Consider the following 20,283-nt stretch of genomic DNA (forward strand, 5'->3'; position numbering starts at 1 on the left):
TGATCTTTGATATGCCTACAAGGAGATTAGAAATTATCTAAATGCGTTACAAACTTCTGTAAAAGACAAGAAATATTTAAGTGAGTTTTCAATGAACCTTCCCGTTCTTCAACATAGAAACGACTTTCTTAAACGAGTTGGTGCCTAGACAAGGCATTATTAATTGTATAGTAATGTAGCTATGTAAATAGCGTTACCTGTACTTCGGGGACAAGTAGCCCCGTCTTTGGGAGGCTCTGCGTTGGAGGTACATACGCAGTAGTGTCCGGTGGCGTTGTGTTGTATGCAGGCCGCTTCTGCCCCACATGACGATGATTCGCAACTTCCGCTTATAAAATTTACTGTCAAAAATTAATAAACGGGTTATTATTAAAGGATTTTATAAGACATAGAAAGGAAATTATATTAAGTAATAATAGCTATTAGATACTTCTAACCAATTATAAATTAGGCTAGATGTCAACTTAATTACAGATGGATCGGTACATTTGAGGTATATACGAGTACACAAAGCATTTGCCTGACATGTTTTAAATAATACTGTTTTGTAATAAATAGTACTATTTTAAGCAAAAAATAATATAGATGCGACATGGTTTGTTCGTTTATATTTTCATCAAAGTGAAGTGATACTAAAATATTGATTTACTTAATGTTACGTAAAAAGTAATTACTTGCTGGTTTTTGCGTAGACGCTTGCTTTGGCCTAGCTTCTTCTCGCGCGACCCTTGCCAACTTCAGTGATTTTTGGCGGAGAGGCTAAAAAAGTAAAACACCTTAATTATTTTTATTGTCATTTCTTTGTCTTATTACACATTTGTTTATACAAAAAGAGAAAATATTTTAATACATTTTTTGGTTTCTCAGACATTATAACTACGTAGGAAGTATTCCGACACCTCGGACCAGTCCTATTTATGACTACCGTTATTAGTCCACATGTAAATTACACACAAATCCTCTACTAAAGTACTGAAACAATAGTGAGACCATGTGGACTGGCTGTGATTATTTTAATGTTATAAGTATAAACCACATAATCAGTTTTTGTACTGAGAGCAGAAAAACAAAACCCTCGTGATGATGTTAATCATCCTGTGTGCTGCGTACACTTCATTATGATGTATAAGACCGAGAAATAATTATTCTAGGACTTCCCGCTACTCGTTTCTCATACCAAACAGTGCTTAAACAGGAGTCTTACCGTAAATTAGAATACATTTTAATGATGATTAACATACGCGTGCTGAGAGGTAACCTATTAATTACCATCTAGATAGGAGTATGCCAACAATAGGTACATAAGGTACCTACCTAATAATGTCACAAAGTCACAATACACTTCACGCCAGAATATTTTTAAAAGATTAATTAGCAAGGAAATAATCTGAAAAAAATGATATGTTTGCAGATTAATATAACAAACACTACCGTAGAATTTCTCTACCTGATAGGACTCTACCTGATGTCAATCAAGGTTATCACAATATTTTATGTGAGTGAATCGGCACTCGTACATTTCAATCGAAACATTAAAGTTGCATTACGGTACAAGTAGGAAAGGAGGTATTGAGCTACTAGGGCGACATGCTCAAACCATACTGATTCTTCCATCAATATAGGACCTTAACAGAAATTCCAAGGAAATAATTATTACTTAATCTCATAGTACTTAAGGAATATTATTTATAAGATACTCGTATAATATCTAGAAGCAGTTTCAAATAATAAAGCTCGTCTCGTCTATTTGTAACGCAAATAAACTAAATTTCTGTGTAAGGTATACGGTATACTGGTACGTTACGGTTTATTGTTGTTAATTAATCTCTTCATAAATTATACGTGCGTTAATTTAATGAAATTTATTTAATAATTTGGTCTAATGTAGGTACTTACTCAATTTTAATTACAATAAAGAAAGTTCGTATCTTCTTACAATTATCGTGAAATTGAATTATTACATCCATCTATACTACCACACTTTATCATTTATAAATTACCGAATAAATTTCTCATGTCTATAAGTAACTACTTACATATTTTTAAATACTTTTCTATTTATTTAATTTGAGGTTTGATATGTTTATCTATAGTTACAAATTCAATTTACACACAATTCACAAGCCTCAAAAACATGTACATTGGTCGCAATACATCATCATTCATTAAACGGTACTTTTCTTAAAAACAATATAAACGCAGTACGGTGGTAGTGAGTGTGTTATCTCAGGAACGTCGAAGATGCTCGACGCAGTTATTTTGGACACCTTATCGTGAGCCGGCCGCACTCAGATGCTGCTTGAGGTTACAATAAATCAATAATATCATATACATAACCGAGTTGTTGATATAAATTCACAGTTTACGTCCGTTTTACAGGCTATATTTATGATATAATAAAAACAAAGTTATGCGGATGTTTTGGACTTTTTTAAGGATAGAGTAATTTACTGTTTCTTATTTACCTACAAAAATAGCTATATTCATAGAAATGTTATCGAAGTGTTATTTACCTTCGATATGTCTTTTTAATAATGTAGTAGTCAAGGTTGTTATAAAATGTTTAAAATAATTCAAAATGTAAAAAAAAAAATATACGCGACGAATAGATAACCTCTCTTCCTTTGGGAAGTCGGTTAAAAGAGCTCTATTTTTTGTAATTGTCTATTTTTGAATAATTACTTCTTTACAGCTATATAAGCTGAACTTTTTAATTCATGACTTTTGTACATAGAAAACTTATTGGAATTTATCTACTAATAAAGTTAAAGATAAATATAAAATTTGTTTGTATAATATTGGTTACATTAGAATGAAACCAGTGGCGTTAAATTTATCGATTAGAGTTATGACTTTTCATCATTGCTAAAAATAAAATTTCACACGATACGAATGCGAATTTAAGTTCCGTCTTCATGTCACGTCAAAAATACAGTGTCAGTAAAGTTATCTAAATATATATATGTTACTGAAAGTTATTGATGTGATCTCATTATGAAAACAAAGTATAAATATAAACACAATAACCCAAGCAAGGCATATACGCTAACAGCAAATTAAACAGAAAATCTAAAATGGGTTTTTGAGTAGTTTTCATGCTAAAATACTTAGATATTGCTAATATAATATAAATCTTATAAATAGAAGTTCTAATTATAAGATTTATATTAGGAGTGATTTCTTGAAAGTAGGTAAGTATACGTTTTTGCTCTATTATGCCAATTTTGTGTTCGTCGTTGTTAAGCATCACATGTCGATTTCTTGAATTTTGCCGGTTCGCGTTCGAAATGAAATGAAATTGGAATTTGTGCAGTTTACATACGCAAATTAAATTTGCGTGCATGGTCAATTAAAAGCAATAACAAACAACAACATAGGGACAAGTTAGAGCCAGTCATTAAGCTTATTTCGATTTTATTTACTTTAAAAATGGCGTAAAGACTGAATTTAAAAAAGACGTAAACCTACTGGATGCGGCTCTCCTTCCAGAGTCCGGAGTTCGGTTTTTAATCTAACGCGCTGGCCAAGAGTGAATTGGGACCCTTCACTTACCTTTAAGATTTTTTTAAAGAACTCTCACACGACGACACTAGTGTGGTCATTGTATCGGTCAAATGTATAGAGTGTTACCAGTTCGATTCTCGGCAAGATACATCAAAATGTGGTACCTATATAAGTTTATATTCCAGGACGAAGGTGTTTGTTTATGTGTTTTTATGTATCCGCATCCATATTATATAATATAAGGAACCCTACAACGTATATAGATGTAGATCACGTTATTTATTTAAGCCTCACTTGTTCTCACACACGCGGGAGAGAACTTCCAGAACTGGAAATGAGATGCAATCTAATAAAAGTTCGTGTAGGGATTGTTCAATAACGACCTCATGTAAATAAATATATACATTTATTATGAATATAACTATGTAATTGTCATCTACTTAAATTTTAAAGTATTTGATTATAATAACATACTTATGTAGTAATGTATGAAGTACGAAAACATATGTAGTAGCGTCTCCTAATTAGGATTATAGATTTATAATTGCGTAAAACAATTTTTAATATTACTTATCAACATTTTTAATTCGTGTTCGTTTATACAGTTGTTACTCGCTACCAACAACAAGTCGTCCAGACAAAGGGGCGTTACAATCGTACTTCAAATAAAACAAGAATTCAAACCCTTTAATATCCCGCTGGACAAAGAGATCTGTTGTCCTGTAGCGAGAAATCTAAATGTATCAAAGAGTTCTTGAAATTAGTATCACTCGATATATTAAGTGGGTAAACGGTGGTAAGGTAATACGTGTTATTTCGCCTTTGAGCTGACATTTAGGTACTCAAGTAGTATGTTTTAACTTGCCTGAAATTATTATAATGAATATCAAGATTTTCATTAATATATGATCTATTTATGTAAACGAAAGTTAAATATTAATACAGTAAAGTTTAAAGAATTAAAGGGAAAATGTTTTTATGTTGTATTTATACCAGGACTCCAGATTTATTTAGGAACATAATAGATTGGGTAAAGGGCCTATGACGATTGACACTGCTACGGTGGAAACACTCTTCCTCATTTCTGTAGAGCTGTTAAATTAACTGTTTCCTTTGTTACTTTACCTGTTGTATATCAAATATTGTAATCCTTTCATTACATTTATAATGCTAATGTTTATTACCAAATATTGGTCAAAAATTCCTATACTTATACATTTTTAGTTTTACTTTTCGTTGAATAAATTCAGAAAAGTTTATGACAAAGGTCTGCAAATTATAATAATTGGTTATTAATCTCATGGGGCAAGACAAAAATGTGATTTTTCCTTATATACAGTATACACAACCTGTTGAACCCTAAGTAATGTCTTGAAAAGAACATAAACTAGCTGCAAAGCTGCATTATGACCACAATAATTTGAATTTATAGCCGGATATTTAGTGTCCGTGTAACAATATCCATATTCTTAGATCGCAGTTGCACAATCAATGGGCATTCATCTAACGGCGCTTGTTAACGAGGCGTTTCATTGTAGTTGCGGTGAAATGTGATCGATCCAGAACAACACGACCGCCAGTAGGGTCAACAAAGACTCCTCATGTTTACTTGTGGGTTAGCACTATAAGCATCCTTATAAGCGCTTTTAACTTCAGATCTAACGAACAGCAATGGAGAAATACGTTGATATATGCATGAAAACTTTAAACGTAATTATATCACATGCTAATGTGTTGTGATTGTAATTTTTCAAAGGTGATGATATAACTCTGTATTTTTCAACTGAGGTGGCATTATGACCACAACTATTTCTGATTAATAAGAGGGTGTAAGACTGTACCTGTTCAAGTTTGGTAGGTGTGGTTAGACAAAGATATTAATTTGGTGTATTCCTACTCAGTTCTTGGGGGCATTATCTGTGACTGTGACGTATTATCTGTGATCAACGTCTGGTTGATTCATTTAAGTGACCATTTAACTTCACTATGAAGTTGCTTGCATGCCGGTCTGTATTAGATAAAAATGAATACATTACGCAACAGCAAGTAGGTAAATTGGTAGGTAGTTATTTTGTATATTTTTAACAGAATTGCGATCTGAAACCATTGTTATCGTTCGGCACACGTTTTCTGACAGGACTTTTATCGTTTATCATCCGCTAAAAAGCTTACAAGTGGTATAAAAGTGTTCAAATTCCAAATAAAATGTAGTGTAAATTGACACGAATGTTTCTATTACACCCACACGTAAACAAGCAATAAAATAGCTTGTTTTAAACAAAAAACATGGTTTTTCATGTCACGACGTAGTTTATTGCAAGCTGTTGAATTCCATATAAATGTTTGTCGTAAGCATGTGGGCGCGCCGGTAGGTAGATCTACAATGGTATTTCGATTCAACTAATTTAACCAATATTTATAAAAATATAGTTAAAATAGTTAAATGAATAAGCGTTAATGCCACCATAGTAACAATAACACCCAAGCAAAACACCAAACAGTTCAGAGCACCACCGTGCCGTGCCCACTATTGGACAACTTCTGATCTGTTGACAGTTGCGCGCCCCTTTTTTATACCATGATACGGGTAGCCAATTGTTAATACGGAGCGGTAGTTCGAAATTAATATCATGTGATTTTAAAAACGGAATATTTATATATATGAAATGAAGCATTCTCCCACACGGCCATTCTGACGAGCAGCCGTTACGGCTCGCGAACAAAAGTTTAAAAAAATCAAATTCAATAATATTAAAGAAGTGGATAAACTACTTTAGATTCGCGGATAATATAGTCTCAATTTTAACCACAGAAGCCAAATCTCATGGTACATAAAACACGTAACTTTAATTGGTTAACCCCATAACCGGTGTCTAATAGTGTAAATAAATAACACATAGCTTACGTACGTAATTGATTATTATCTGAAAAGAATTGCCAAATCACATGGCTGATGTCAAGTCACATGACATCATAAATTCGCTTAAGTCACATAGCGTACGTACATAATTGATTATTTCCTGAAAAGAATTGCCAAATCACATGGCTAATGTCAAGTCACATGACATCTTAAATTCGCTAAGTCACATAGCTTACGTACGTAATTGATTATTATCTGAAAAGAATTGCCAAATCACATGGCTGATGTCAAGTCCCATGACATCATAAATTCGCTAAGTCACATAGCTTACGTACGTAATTGATTATTATCTGAAAAGAATTGCCAAATCACATGGCTGATGTCAAGTCCCATGACATCATAAATTCGCTAAGTCACATAGCTTACGTACGTAATTGATTATTATCTGAAAAGAATTGCCAAATCACATGGCTGATGTCAAGTCCCATGACATCATAAATTCGCTAAGTCACATAGCTTACGTACGTAATTGATTATTATCTGAAAAGAATTGCCAAATCACATGGCTGATGTCAAGTCCCATGACATCATAAATTCGCTAAGTCACATAGCTTACGTACGTAATTGATTATTATCTGAAAAGAATTGCCAAATCACATGGCTGATGTCAAGTCCCATGACATCATAAATTCGCTAAGTCACATAGCTTACGTACGTAATTGATTATTATCTGAAAAGAATTGCCAAATCACATGGCACTCGGGTTATTATCAAACATAAACGTGACTGTTGGCCAGACAATCATCGATATGCAAGACAATCCCGATAACACAGAACTTACAATCCACATACCGTTCCAAAGTTCGCAGGTACTCAAGAGAAACACAAAGTTTTTACCAGATTTTTGACTGTCGATACTGTCATTGCTTCACAGGGTTCACAGTCATCTGACATGTTCAAATAGTTTCCTTTCCATAGCACATGTTCTCGTAGTCTGAAAACACATTACATTATATGTATAATCAATAATTATATACGAAATAACGAGAGAGCTCCGCGTTTCGTTCATGGTTTGAGAGTAAAATCTACAGATCTTTTCGTTTGGCTCGCTTAAATCTATGGCATAGTCTTCTGCATCGCCAAACGTACACTGGGTAGACTCCAGATACCCTTGAGAATATATTTCCTGTAAGATCCCCGATGTGTAGTTCTTCACGATGTCTTCCTTTACCGAATTTGTTATAATGTGTCTGACTATCTCAGACAGGATTTCTTGAAAATCATTAATGCCTTTTAAGTCAGCTCATTTGACTATGACAGAATTTTATAAGAAACTATTCGAGACCTGCTCAAAACCATGCACGAGTGCTTTTCTTATTTAGAACTGTAAACAAATAAGCTGTAACAAGCATAAAAATAAAAAAGTAAAAGTTAATTTCAAACCGAAAAACCTGACGTCTACAACACAAATGTGTGAAAATAATAATAAAGTGAATTGTCACGTTCAAAACAGATTTAATGTCAACTTTACTATATGTAAAGTAAAGAAAATATCAGAGCAGCAAGTACTGCGTGATCGTTATTCTTAATAAAATAATTAAAAGACTATTGTCTTACCATAACATGAGCTATAGTTCGTACCGTTCATGTGATGACGTCAAATGCCAACGAAATAACACTCTGAAGTCCACAGTTACATTACAACGAAAACCAGGTCATTAAACGTAAAAAGTTATTGGAGTCATCCTACCTTCATTATATTATTTACCTTATATCATTTTACTTTTACCTTGATTATTACAATTACCTTCGTTTGTGCGATAGGCATTGCTGCAAACAAAGTCTTTACCACACAATAATGATCACACATTGCAGAGTCCAATTTGACAGTAGTGTATGTACTCTTGTCTCTTTTTCTTTTTGCAGTATTCGATTTTTTCGAATTTATCAGAACTTGCAGTAGGTATATAATTGCTCGTCCGAACCTGACTTTGACTTATAAATCTGCAAAGATATACATTTTAATTCGTAGAATAACAAACAGCGGTCAAAACAGTATGAACACAAAATAAAAACGAATATTTTGTGGTATGAACCTCGAGTTCCAATACAATATCTGAAAATAATAGAATTACCTATTTCAATTTAATATAACTCATACGTAACAGTATCTGTATTCACAAGAAATTGTAAATAACTTCCAAAAGTTGTTGTAATTAACCATTTGCAAGAATAATAAGTACCTACAAATACCATTATTTCGTCCCGGATTGATTTATACATAATATTCGCTCACACACAAAAACTTTAAACCAAATTTCATACCTCTAGAAGTAGCAGACGAGCATGCAGTCCACCTGATGGTAAGTGGCTACTGAGGCCCATCAACACCTTCAACACAGCAGAGCCTAACACTGCTGTATGGTATTGGTATTGCCGGACCATAAAGGTTTCTACCACCTTTACAAACTTTACCTGCTTGAGTGTAACGACGATAAAGTTATGAAAAGGAGAAAAACATGCCGAACAGTTTCGTATCATATAAACATTGCGTGCGTGAATTTTCTGAATTTGTTTTATCCACAGCCGTATATCTAGACGTAATGTCGCCATCTGCACAGTTACGAAATTAAATGAAATAACAATAAACTCCTTATGTCAATGAATAATTAAAACGTTTAGATTGTTAGCTAGATTACATGATGGTATAGTTGACTTACCACTGTTAAAGTATTCACTAAAGGTACCAACATAATATAATTTCACACGTAAAGTCTAGGATCGTGATGTACGTCATCTCGAAAGGTATTATTAACTATGTCACAAAATAAGAAAGAAGATCCAATAACAATTTAAACAACTGTAAAACAAGTTCAAACTTTAAGTTATTATTAAAAATACTTGATCGACTCCGAGCGAGGCTGATGAATTGTCTTTATTAAATTAAACCTTTAAACACATTTGACCGATCAAAATGCTTACAGCTTTGCACCATTATAGTAACTGTTTTTTTTTCTACAGTCAGCTAAGCTTCGATTCTCTTTACTTCTGCAATTTTTAAAGTGAATAGCAAGTAATAGTTACACATTATGTCACAAAACAATGTGAAAAACACAGAAGACTAAATGTTTATTAATAAGTTATAACTTACGTTAATTCACCTTTTTTTTTGCCTAGTCCAATACACCATTTGGGGTGATGCGAACGTTACCAAACTCCTTTTCTTCAGCTTTACCTTAATGTATCCTTCGCAAAATGTAACCTTTATCAATAACTTTAAATACACAAATTTGTAAGAGCAAAAAGTCGCTTACCGATAAACAACTTACTGACTCACCACCAGAATCTAAATGTTACATTTTCATTCAATTTTGGTCCACGTCTACGGCCATCACAAGTCAAGTGTTGTTACAAAACCCCCAATAAGCAGCTTTCATTTTAGCTACAGATTCTGGGAACAAGCGCTAGGTAAATATTATTAGATAGCATCCTACTAAAAATGACAAGCGCTGGTTGAGAGTACACCTTTCAATGAGCACAATACATATCTCACTATCACGGTGTTCCAGGTGAAACTAAAAATAAAACTTACAAAATTCACGGGCCAAGGAATTGCGATGGCAAAAAGTATGCTACCTGATTTATCAAACCTTTTACTTCAATAATAATCTTCAATGTGACTAGTTTTATTTTAAGACTGGGAGTTTATTAAGAATGTTAAATGCATTACAACGAATAAGTACATACAAAAGGGTAGATATCAGAACTTGTATTCACAATCGTAAAATATTTTTTTGCAGCGCAATAATTTAAAACAATATGATCGTTATTCATTTACTTATTTAGCATAAGCAAGCATCGACTCTTAAGAGTTGATATAAGCAACGAAACTGTGAAAAGCATAGTTGAAATTACTCGAAGATTTTAAAAAACCCAAAACATTTCTAATAAAATGTCGGTACCTACGAGTGTGATTGTTAAAATTTTCGCGCATAACCAAATATTTTTATATTAGTGATTCTTATAATCTTTAACAACTTTCAAACAGCAAAATCGAAAATATAAAAACCATTGGTTTGATCATACCGGAGCGCCAATCGTTCGCCAATGAGTCTCGGCGCCAATGAGTCTTAATTACGTAGACGGTTAACATGGACGATGCTAACCACCTTCCACCTTCTCAATTTTCATACCCAAGCTTGCGGTACCCAAGCTTGCGGTTGCTTTCACACGCTTGCTAAAATAATGCACATAAAATTATTACAATATTTAGACAAACCGTACACGTTACTCACGCAACCGGTTTCATCATGTGTTTCACACACAGCTCCTCCAATGTCGAAGGCCTTGTCAATATCGCCTCCATTGCGCGTCCCAAACTGTCGTCAGGAGTACAGCCACGATAAATTCTTCAGTTGAACACTTCCTATACACGCGGTTGATTATCTTTTGTTACCGTTACTTTAAAACTATTACGTAATAAAAGGGCGTATCCTATCCCAATTCTGATGTGGGCGCGCCGGTAGGTAGATCTACAATGGTATTTCGATTCAACTAATTTAACCAATATTTATAAAAATATAGTTAAAATAGTTAAATGAATAAGCGTTAATGCCACCATAGTAACAATAACACCCAAGCAAAACACCAAACAGTTCAGAGCACCACCGTGCCGTGCCCACTATTGGACAACTTCTGATCTGTTGACAGTTGCGCGCCCCTTTTTTATACCATGATACGGGTAGCCAATTGTTAATACGGAGCGGTAGTTCGAAATTAATATCATGTGATTTTAAAAACGGAATATTTATATATATGAAATGAAGCATTCTCCCACAAGCAAGTACCAAGACAGAAATATAATTATAAGTAAACGTTAGATACACAACTTATGAAAGATTTTAATAGAATTGCGTTTGTGTAGTAGTGTGACTTGTCTGTTAGTGAAATCGGTGAAGTTAATGGTATAAATTCAGTTTACGTAAAAATACAGCTAATGCACGAGAACAGTACGAATTTTAAATACAGTTCGTTTAATTTATATTAAAAACTGTATATAAAGATAAAGCATATTATTCGTCAAAATGATTATTATTTGGTCATTTAAATATGTAGAGTTATAATGTAGAGTAACATTGATAACTTTATATTAAATATCAATAGTAAAATCTTTAAAATAATATCTATTATCGTAGTTAATACCTACTTACCTATTGATATTACCTCCTGGTTTGATGACCTCACCTTATGTGGTAGTGTGTGATATAAAATTTGGATACCTACTACAAGTTTCTTGGTCTTGACGAGGTAAATGAAAAAGAGATTACAAAGCGGCATTATGATAAATAAAATGTTAATAAAAAGCCAATAGACTTTAAACAATATGTATATTAAATCTCAGTTCTCGAGAGCGTGAGAAAATTTCACGTTTGTTGTTAGCCGTATTAAAATGCTTTTGAAGCTAAAGAAGTGGGACATGGCATTCAGGCTCTGAGATTTTCTTGAATATATAGAGACACTGAACACTGGTAGAATTTCTACCATCTCAATAATTTCCCCAGGTGCGTTCTATGAAATAACTAACTATCTAATTTGTTCTATTTCTAGAAATATAAGTAGGTATATCACATTTCTCTTGCATCTCTATTCCATGGGGTGTCACCATTTGCGAATTTATTGTAATTACTGGTTAAATTTCAAAATACATAATTATTTATAAAACTATTCAATTCTGTACCTAATGCAAAGCTGTGGGTAATGCTTACAAATATGATGTTTCTAAATCATAAGATGGCAGAACCCGATGTGGTTCGACTCCGGAGGCACCATCAACGCAATTATTTCTGTCTCATAACAGGAGTGTGAGCGCTGCTTTGTTCTGCTTTAAAGGGCGTGGTAAGAAAGACAAACTTTAAGGAAAGATAAACTGTAAACTGTAAGGAAAATATACTTATTCGAGGCCTTCCAACTTATTTCTCAGTAGTAATTCATCAGTTGTCATCCTCGGTGCTTGAACGCTCGTTATTCAGTAACTTCTAAAATAAAATATAATAATCATAATTTGATTTTAAAATGCGGACGAAAACTTTTTATCGGGACATATTTAATACCATATACAATGTATTTATGTATGTTTATATTTGATAGATGTATAAACAGGAATACTGTTATAATGCAATTATAAAGAAGCGATTCTTTTATTGCAATCTCTACGAGAAGAGATCTACAACAGATACTGAGCGCACATCGCTGATTAAAGTTAATGAAATAGCGATCTTGAATAGCTGATGCGTTTCTACAAAGAACATAAATCTCCTAAGACTAGTTTATGAGAAATATCTACTTAAAGTTATTGCGTTTTCAGGGCCTAGGTACTTTGACAAAGAGGTAAGTTTAGTGAAGGCTGTTATAGTTAGTCTAGCATAGCTCATAATATCCTTCAATTTTTCAGTTTAATAATCCACATTAGCTATATAACTAACAATTTATTTTCCAGATAAACAGTTAAAAGTAAACTTGTGTAGTATTTAGGTTAAATATTCAGGGTCATTCGTTAACTGTTTCAATGAGTACGTAGTAACACAGCTGGTTAGTCATCATCGGCAGATGATGTATGACATGACTGTTTACGTTGAAATCGAATCGAGATATTTTATTAAACGTTTCCTGAGAAGCACAAATTGATTATTGTTCCAGGTCGTGTCAGGAAATTCTATGAATAGAAACAAAAGAAGTAGGTAGATAGAGGGAGAGGGCGGGATGCGCGCGCGCACCGTCTGCGCACACCTGGTCAGCGCAGGCGCGGCTCGATCATTAAAAATGTTTATTTAAAAATCCGACCGCTTAACGTCGGCCTACTGTAAGCAAGATAGAGCAAGTTACCATAAATTATTATTGTCGACAACAAACAATTAAGGGGGCTTCGAGATCTTAACCTTGTATCTAATTAGTGGGAGATTTATCAATTTTCTTAGACATAGTGATAAATAACTTGTTTTAATATGGTACGCAATAAAATTGTACAACTCCACCTAATAATACACAACTTAACAGTGGGAAGGAACTTGATTTTTGTTTTTATATTTAAATAATATTTGCGCGACTACATGTTGCATGATCAATACCAGTGCCTACAACATCGCTCTGTCTATTTTCCTAAAGTGTCTGATAGTCTGAACACCAGCCACTCCACCGGCCGAGCTCTGCTGTTTAACAAAACAAAAGTCGTTCTGTAACATCAACAAAATATCAAGAAATACACACATTAAACGCTGAAATATACACGAAAAGGAAGGGCCCTTAATTTATTTTTTTATTTACCTTATCACAATATATCTTTCGACAGTCTTGATTACATTTAAAAAGCTTCTATTTATACGTGTTGCGTGCGTTCTGTTTGCATTATATTATTGGCGCTTTCAATAGTTTAAGTTTTAAGAAATATTCATGGCGCTTATCAAAGCTACAGAAATAGCTGCGTAAGCTCGACGTGTGGAAACGAAAAAGTTCCATAAGACGAAAGCGTCTGCCGCGGGCGATAATCCAGTATGAGATGTTTACTCAGCAATAAAGGCGCCTAAAGCGCACTAAACTATGACATAAAAAGTTTAAAAAGCTCTCAGTAGATCAAACAAGGCGAGTGGTGTCGGTCGACATACGGCACGGTGTCGGGTTACGGCCGGCGGGTCACATTTGTCCCAAATAATAAACACCAGATTGGTGTCAAAATGAACACTTTTTATTATACCATCAACCCGTAAACCCCTAATTTCGTAGAGCATAAGTGTTTGTTTTTAATAAATCTTCCGCGAAGGTTAAAGCGGGCTTTGATCTACAAGATCGCAGTTTTATGTTTTACTTTGATATATAATAAATTTATTGTAATGTAATGTAATGTAATGTAATGTATAATTCAATTGTGTATTGTTGCTTACGAAATGGTTCATACGAGTTTTATGTATCAATAAAAATCTGTTGAGTGTGGTAGAGCTGTGCTGTCCTGAATTTCGTAAAGGTTTTCTGCTCGCAAATAAATTTTAGTCATGGAAAATCGGAGTAACATTATTTTATAGATGTGTCAATGTTATAGATTAGATTGTAATCTATAGATTAGTATATAAGCGACATATCCAAACGTCAACTTAAATCATTTACATTAGTAGACATAAAACCGAGGGAAAACTTTGTTAGTAAAGTCAAGTAGAGCAACAATAACCTTACGGCACATTTGTAAGGTTAGCTATCCTGTCTTATGCGAGAAAGCGTCGACACCAAAGTTTGAGGATGCGCAGGCGCAAGCACGCGATATATCAAACATGTCGGCTTTAGATTAAAACAAACAATGCTCTAGGAGCTAAAGATAATCGAGAACATTGGATGGGCTTTCATTTCACCGATAATGTAAGGTCGCATCTGACCCCAAAAATTAGTGATCGCTGACTTAACAATGGTTGCTCAATAACATAATACCTAATAGAATTAACACATAAAAATGAGATGTTTTTAAAAATCCCTTAAAAGTCTTAAATCAACATGCACGCATGTACATTATTGCTTCTATAACACAGATTGAATCTTCGTGTTGCCATTCGAAAAAGATCGAAACATTATAGGTAATACGGCTAGTCCCTGTAGTTCCGGGACTAGAATAGGGCTACGGTATCCCCTGCCTGTCGTAGGAGGCGACTAAAAGGGGGCTTCCGGGGTTGCGGGCGGCAAGAGTGGGAGCTCGAACCGTCCAGCTAGCGACCCCAGGAAGGACGGCGGTATGTGTGGTCGCATACCGTCGTAAACACTACATGGTGTGGGAGGAGCGAAAACTGCTCCCCCAGGGTAGAGCCCGATCGGGGCATCGCGCTTGGAGGACTCCGGTTGTGTTCCGTCGGAGATCCCGGAGTTCTCCAACAAGCGTTGAGGACGGCCACCGGGGGGGTTTTAGTGCGGTAAAAATCCTACATAACCCGGCGTCGCTCCCACGTCGTCGGGTACCTTTTGAAGGTTTCCCCCTCGAGAGAAAAAAAAAAACGGCTAATATGCTAGATTTTAAAGAATAACGGTATACAGCTACGAAAAAACCTCTCTAAGCCAAAAGGTAAGCCTGTATGTATCTACAATCATGAACCTCTAATTAGACGCTGCAATTCGCATTTAATGTACGTTTTATTCCTTACGCAACGCTTCAGCCCGATACTAAAGAACTCGGAGTTCCATGAATTGTACACATACAATTAATTGGAATTAGCAACAATTTAGCTTTTAAGGGTATGCAATAAAGATTTACAATCACGTTGCTTAAGAACCTTTCTATATTAGCACATACATATTTTATTTAATTTATATATAAATATTGAAAGAATTTTGTGATATCGAGGTTTTAAGATGTCTTGTTATGTGAATAGTCGAAAGGTACGTGTTTTTAAATCTGTTAAAAACTGCTCCTCCTTCTAACTGAACAATGGCGAAAAAATAAAGGAAAATTTAATAAACATTAACTACAAAAAAATATTTGAATAAAATGATAATATTTTAAGAAAAGGGTACGTTTTTCATAATGTTTATTTGATCAAACTAATAAAGATTCTGTATACGGCTGTATGTATTTTTATTATACTTTTTTTGTACCTATGTAACATAAAAGCTACATTTGATTACAGCTGATTTGTTATTAATGGTTATAATATTATAGTCTCTATACTCGAGAGACTCGTTTCAGCGGTGGCTTAAATCCCTGTGTGTAATATAAAAGACATCTAACACTAACCTTTATAAAATCAGTCAATTTAGATCTTGGGCAATCAATTTATGTAATAACGGTAAATCTAAAAGCTATATTTGACTAATAGTTAAAGTAGGTACATAGTAAATGATATTATAAGTAAATACTTGTGACTACTATGGTGGTGCTGTCACCATGAAGGAAGAATTCGGCCTAATGTTTATATTATTCCTAAATTATTTTCCCATTATTTCATTTTCTAAGAAGCTACAATAAACAATAAGCATGGACAGTAATAAAACATTCAATAATTACAAGGATAAGTATGATATATTTTTTAAATGGTTATAGTGAAAAAATAGAACTATTTCATTCATGAATAAATATGAAAGTCTTAAATTAGTATTTTGAGTTAAACAGGATTGTACGTAAGCAAGTGCGCGAACTATTCCGGTTCACGTACAAAAATACTTTACGTCTCTATGTATATACCATCATCAATCAATCACCAGATGCAATCAGTCAAGAATTATGGCATAAAAAAAGTCGTGACTCACGGCTTCTTATTTATGACGTTCTCATATTCAAAACTTAGTTACGCGCGCGGCACCACTTGCAGACTAGGAAACGAATGACCAATTCCACGTAGAACGAAGGTTGTATACCTTTGACGCCACACCCGAGGACTAGGATAGTCGGCTCATTTATGTACCTAAGTCAGTGTAACTTTCACGGAAATACCTAAATATTACGTTCAGAGTAAAAAGTTACCTCCGTCATTTCTTATGAACTTTATTAAAGAAAGCATATCTTATATCCAGGGTATCGTATGCTGATGTATCATAATCATTAAGACATCGATTATAATAAAACGTAAACTTAACTTGAACTTGTTATTTTTATTGACATACAGTTTTAATATAAATATTTCACTATATAGTATATCAAGTATCTGAGACTTTATATATTACGTGCTGAGATTATTCCTAAGATCCCGTACTGGGATTATCCCGTAAGAGATTTCCACTAATAGAATTGAGTTTTCCACGTGTTTGGTATCTAACGTAGCAATATACAATATTTTTTATCTTGATCTTTTTTATATCGATGATAGATTTTTATTAAAATGTTAATTAAATGTATGCAAGGATTCTTATATATTTTAAGAACTTATGTGGTAATTGAGACCTAGCATACTAGAACTTTGCATATGTATCTACTTTTTTCGTTTCATTAAATACTTCATTTTGTTCGTAAACATTTCGTATTGCTTTGTTTTTTAGAACTAGAATAATTTTATTAATTAGATACTGTCAAAAAATATTGTGAAAATATGCACAAAATATGTATATTGTTTATATTTAACTACGTGTTATAGTCAGAAATAGATAACAGTAGCACTTAGTGGTAGGTAATATTGTTGCAGTAATCCAATTACCATTGTGAAGCCACGGAAATATTCGATCCATTGAAATATTTCTCTACGAGTATAGTTAATCTATGTATTTACTTGATTTTTTATGTGTGTTTTCGCTTATCATTAGTAAGTAGTGGTACACATGAGCAGCGTGGGTCGGCAGTGTCCGCACGGCTACAGACCGCGGGCGCCCTTGAGCCAACCGCTGTGTTTATCCGACTGTCGTCTAGCACTTAACGCCGACGTCGATATTGGCTATTTTTGCACGATACAACATCGGGAAAGCACCCGCTATGAAAACCCAGTGCCGTTTTCCATGACTGATGCACTACGCGATTAGTTTTTATGAGATTCGTTAACAACCCGGGCAATGTGAAGGTTAGGTTTAAAATTACTTCAAATGTTATTGAAAGGTGGTAGAGCTATTTCTTATGTCGCAGTTCTGCATTTAGATCGAAGGGTGTGGATGTCGAACGACTTACCTAAATATGAGGTGGAATCGTAATTCTCCAGGTGGTAGTTTTAACGCATCTGTAATCAATTTTAGGTATAAAACCTGCTCTACATAAAGTTGTTTATAGACCAAGCAGCGTCAATGCAAGGTAGAGTTGCACAAAATAGTACTAAAACATTTTATTACTAATTAATCATAAGGTTCGTTTTGACATTTCTCAGTACCCAAAATTTCAGTGTTTTTGACTTTATGGTAAAATGATAATTATAATCAATATATACTTAATTGAATTATTGGATACTTACAAATAAAAATTGCTACTTTCTCCGTTCATTTTCTAAAAGATATAATATCACATCTACAAATAGTTTTTTTTTTTTTGGACCAAAACTTTTGGAAAAAAAATAATGGGATTATATATTTAAATAAAGGGAGAAAGTTTTAAGCTACTTTTAATTATAAAATACATATTGTATTTTCGCATTTCCTTAGTCGATGCTAGGCTTTTCCTTGGTTTTACTTAGGTGATCATGGGAAAATCTGCAAAGAGAAGCTTCTATAAATATACTTCTATAATCACAATACATTAACATTGTTTTTAAGTCAGAAACCAATTTCCATATGGAACGTGTAAAGAATATGCTCTTAGGCGTTATAACTTTTTTCTCAAACTTTTAATTGTTTCTCAGCTGCCGGATACAGCACAAACGTCATAGTTTCCCGCCAACGCGGCAAAGCTAAATTGTATGTACAAAACGATTCGTACAAATCGTGTGATTCACGTATAAATTACTCGTATTCTGGTGGGTGTTCGACGGGATTCTAATTAGAGATTTATAAAGAATTGAAACTAGAAAGTTTTTAGTATAATTAAGTAGTGACTTGCAGCAAAATAAATATAAGGAACGAAGAAATCTGCCCAGATTTCTTTGTTTTAGTGTTTTTTATTTCTTAGTTAATTCTATTTATGGATGGATGGTGGTGTATCATAAATAACTCTACCACGGCAAAGGATAATAAACCAATAATCAAACTGATACATATTTAACAGATTTCTAATATTTAATTTGTATTCTACTTTTAATCAATGTAAATACTATATTCATTTTGTAATCAAAATTAATATTTCCTAATTAACATAGGTAGAGTATTAGTTAAAGATTATAATCGTGCTAACATTGCGTTTTTCTCGCGTCTCTCAAGAATTGCGTAAGCTAACTTAAGTAAAATTAAATCGAAAACGTTTCAACATTTTCATACATTTAGGTGGAGTCTCACCTAAGTGACGATTAAAAGGTTAAGCCTTCATCGTCGTAATTAAAGAGAAAGCTAAGGATTAATCAAGCTAAACGGTTTAATTTGTTATTGAAATAGCCTACTTGTGTGTTTAACTTTCGAGGTTATACCTATTTTACCATACTGCCTAGTTCTTCAGCGTAAAATACGTGTGATAATTCTAAACTTGACTAATTTGAATTTTGAATGTAATTTTAAGTTATTAACAATTAATATTTAATTTACAATATTTTAATTAATTTCCATACACTAACGCATTAGGTGGACCTGTAATGTTAGATGTAAGTTTTTAGTAAATAAATAAATGAAAGAAATTATATATTTACCTAGCGTACGTAGGTAGGTACATTTAGAATATATTTAATGTTATTATGTATAAAAATAATCTCAACAATCAGTACCGAATATAAATTCTAAGACTAATAGTGGGTACTTCCTTTAAACTGAGTTATAGGAGAAAGACCTTCACAGACGTTGAAGAAATTTCGAGACAGCGCCCGTAATTTATTGAAAACTTTTCCAATTTGTGTTGCTTAAAAACAAACATAATTATTGGTATTTTATTAATACAAATATTTTATTAGCGGGTTTCTATGACAATATTGGTACATTTAAAATGAAATTGAACCAATGTTATGATCACGTTCCCATTATTTTCAATTTAGTACACATTTTATTTAATTATAATGTAGGGAAAATACTTACTACTTTTTAAAATGTTTGTTCGTGTCATTTACCTGGTAATAGAAGTAACTAATGATGTTTGGTTTCATTATCCGTGTACATGAGAGTTTGTTTACAATTGGCACAGGGAATTATAGTTGAGCTTAAAAATAATTTCAAAACCAATACCAACTTTGTCGCCAACCTATTACTGTGATTTTTATCACATAACCGCCGCGAATAATATGTGACTGTTTTATACTGTGAATAACCTGTCTCGGTTCTCGTTCGCAGTAGTGAGAGAAAAACGTAGAATCCAAGACTTTTCCATTTACGGTTCGAGAATGCAATGACATGCGCATTTTATGGAGCCC

At 33.5% G+C, this 20,283-nt stretch overlaps 1 protein-coding gene across 2 annotated transcripts in view; it reads right to left on the reverse strand.

The window, feature by feature from the left end:
- LOC140747686 (tyrosine-protein kinase transmembrane receptor Ror) overlaps window positions 1-20,283 on the reverse strand; it is a 48,358-nt gene that overhangs the window by 5,560 nt on the left and 22,515 nt on the right. For both annotated transcript variants that reach the window (XM_073080223.1, XM_073080222.1), the window contains exons 2-3: window positions 675-759; window positions 198-341 (exon numbers count right to left, since the gene is read on the reverse strand). In XM_073080223.1, coding sequence (XP_072936324.1) covers window positions 198-341; window positions 675-759 — 229 coding nt within the window. The remainder of the gene's footprint in view (window positions 1-197; window positions 342-674; window positions 760-20,283) is intronic.

This window comes from Epargyreus clarus, unplaced genomic scaffold, assembly GCF_041222505.1.
Source record: "Epargyreus clarus isolate Ecla_fem2 unplaced genomic scaffold, WU_Ecla_fem_2.2 ptg000015l, whole genome shotgun sequence".
In the NCBI taxonomy this organism is placed as follows: domain Eukaryota; kingdom Metazoa; phylum Arthropoda; class Insecta; order Lepidoptera; family Hesperiidae; genus Epargyreus; species Epargyreus clarus.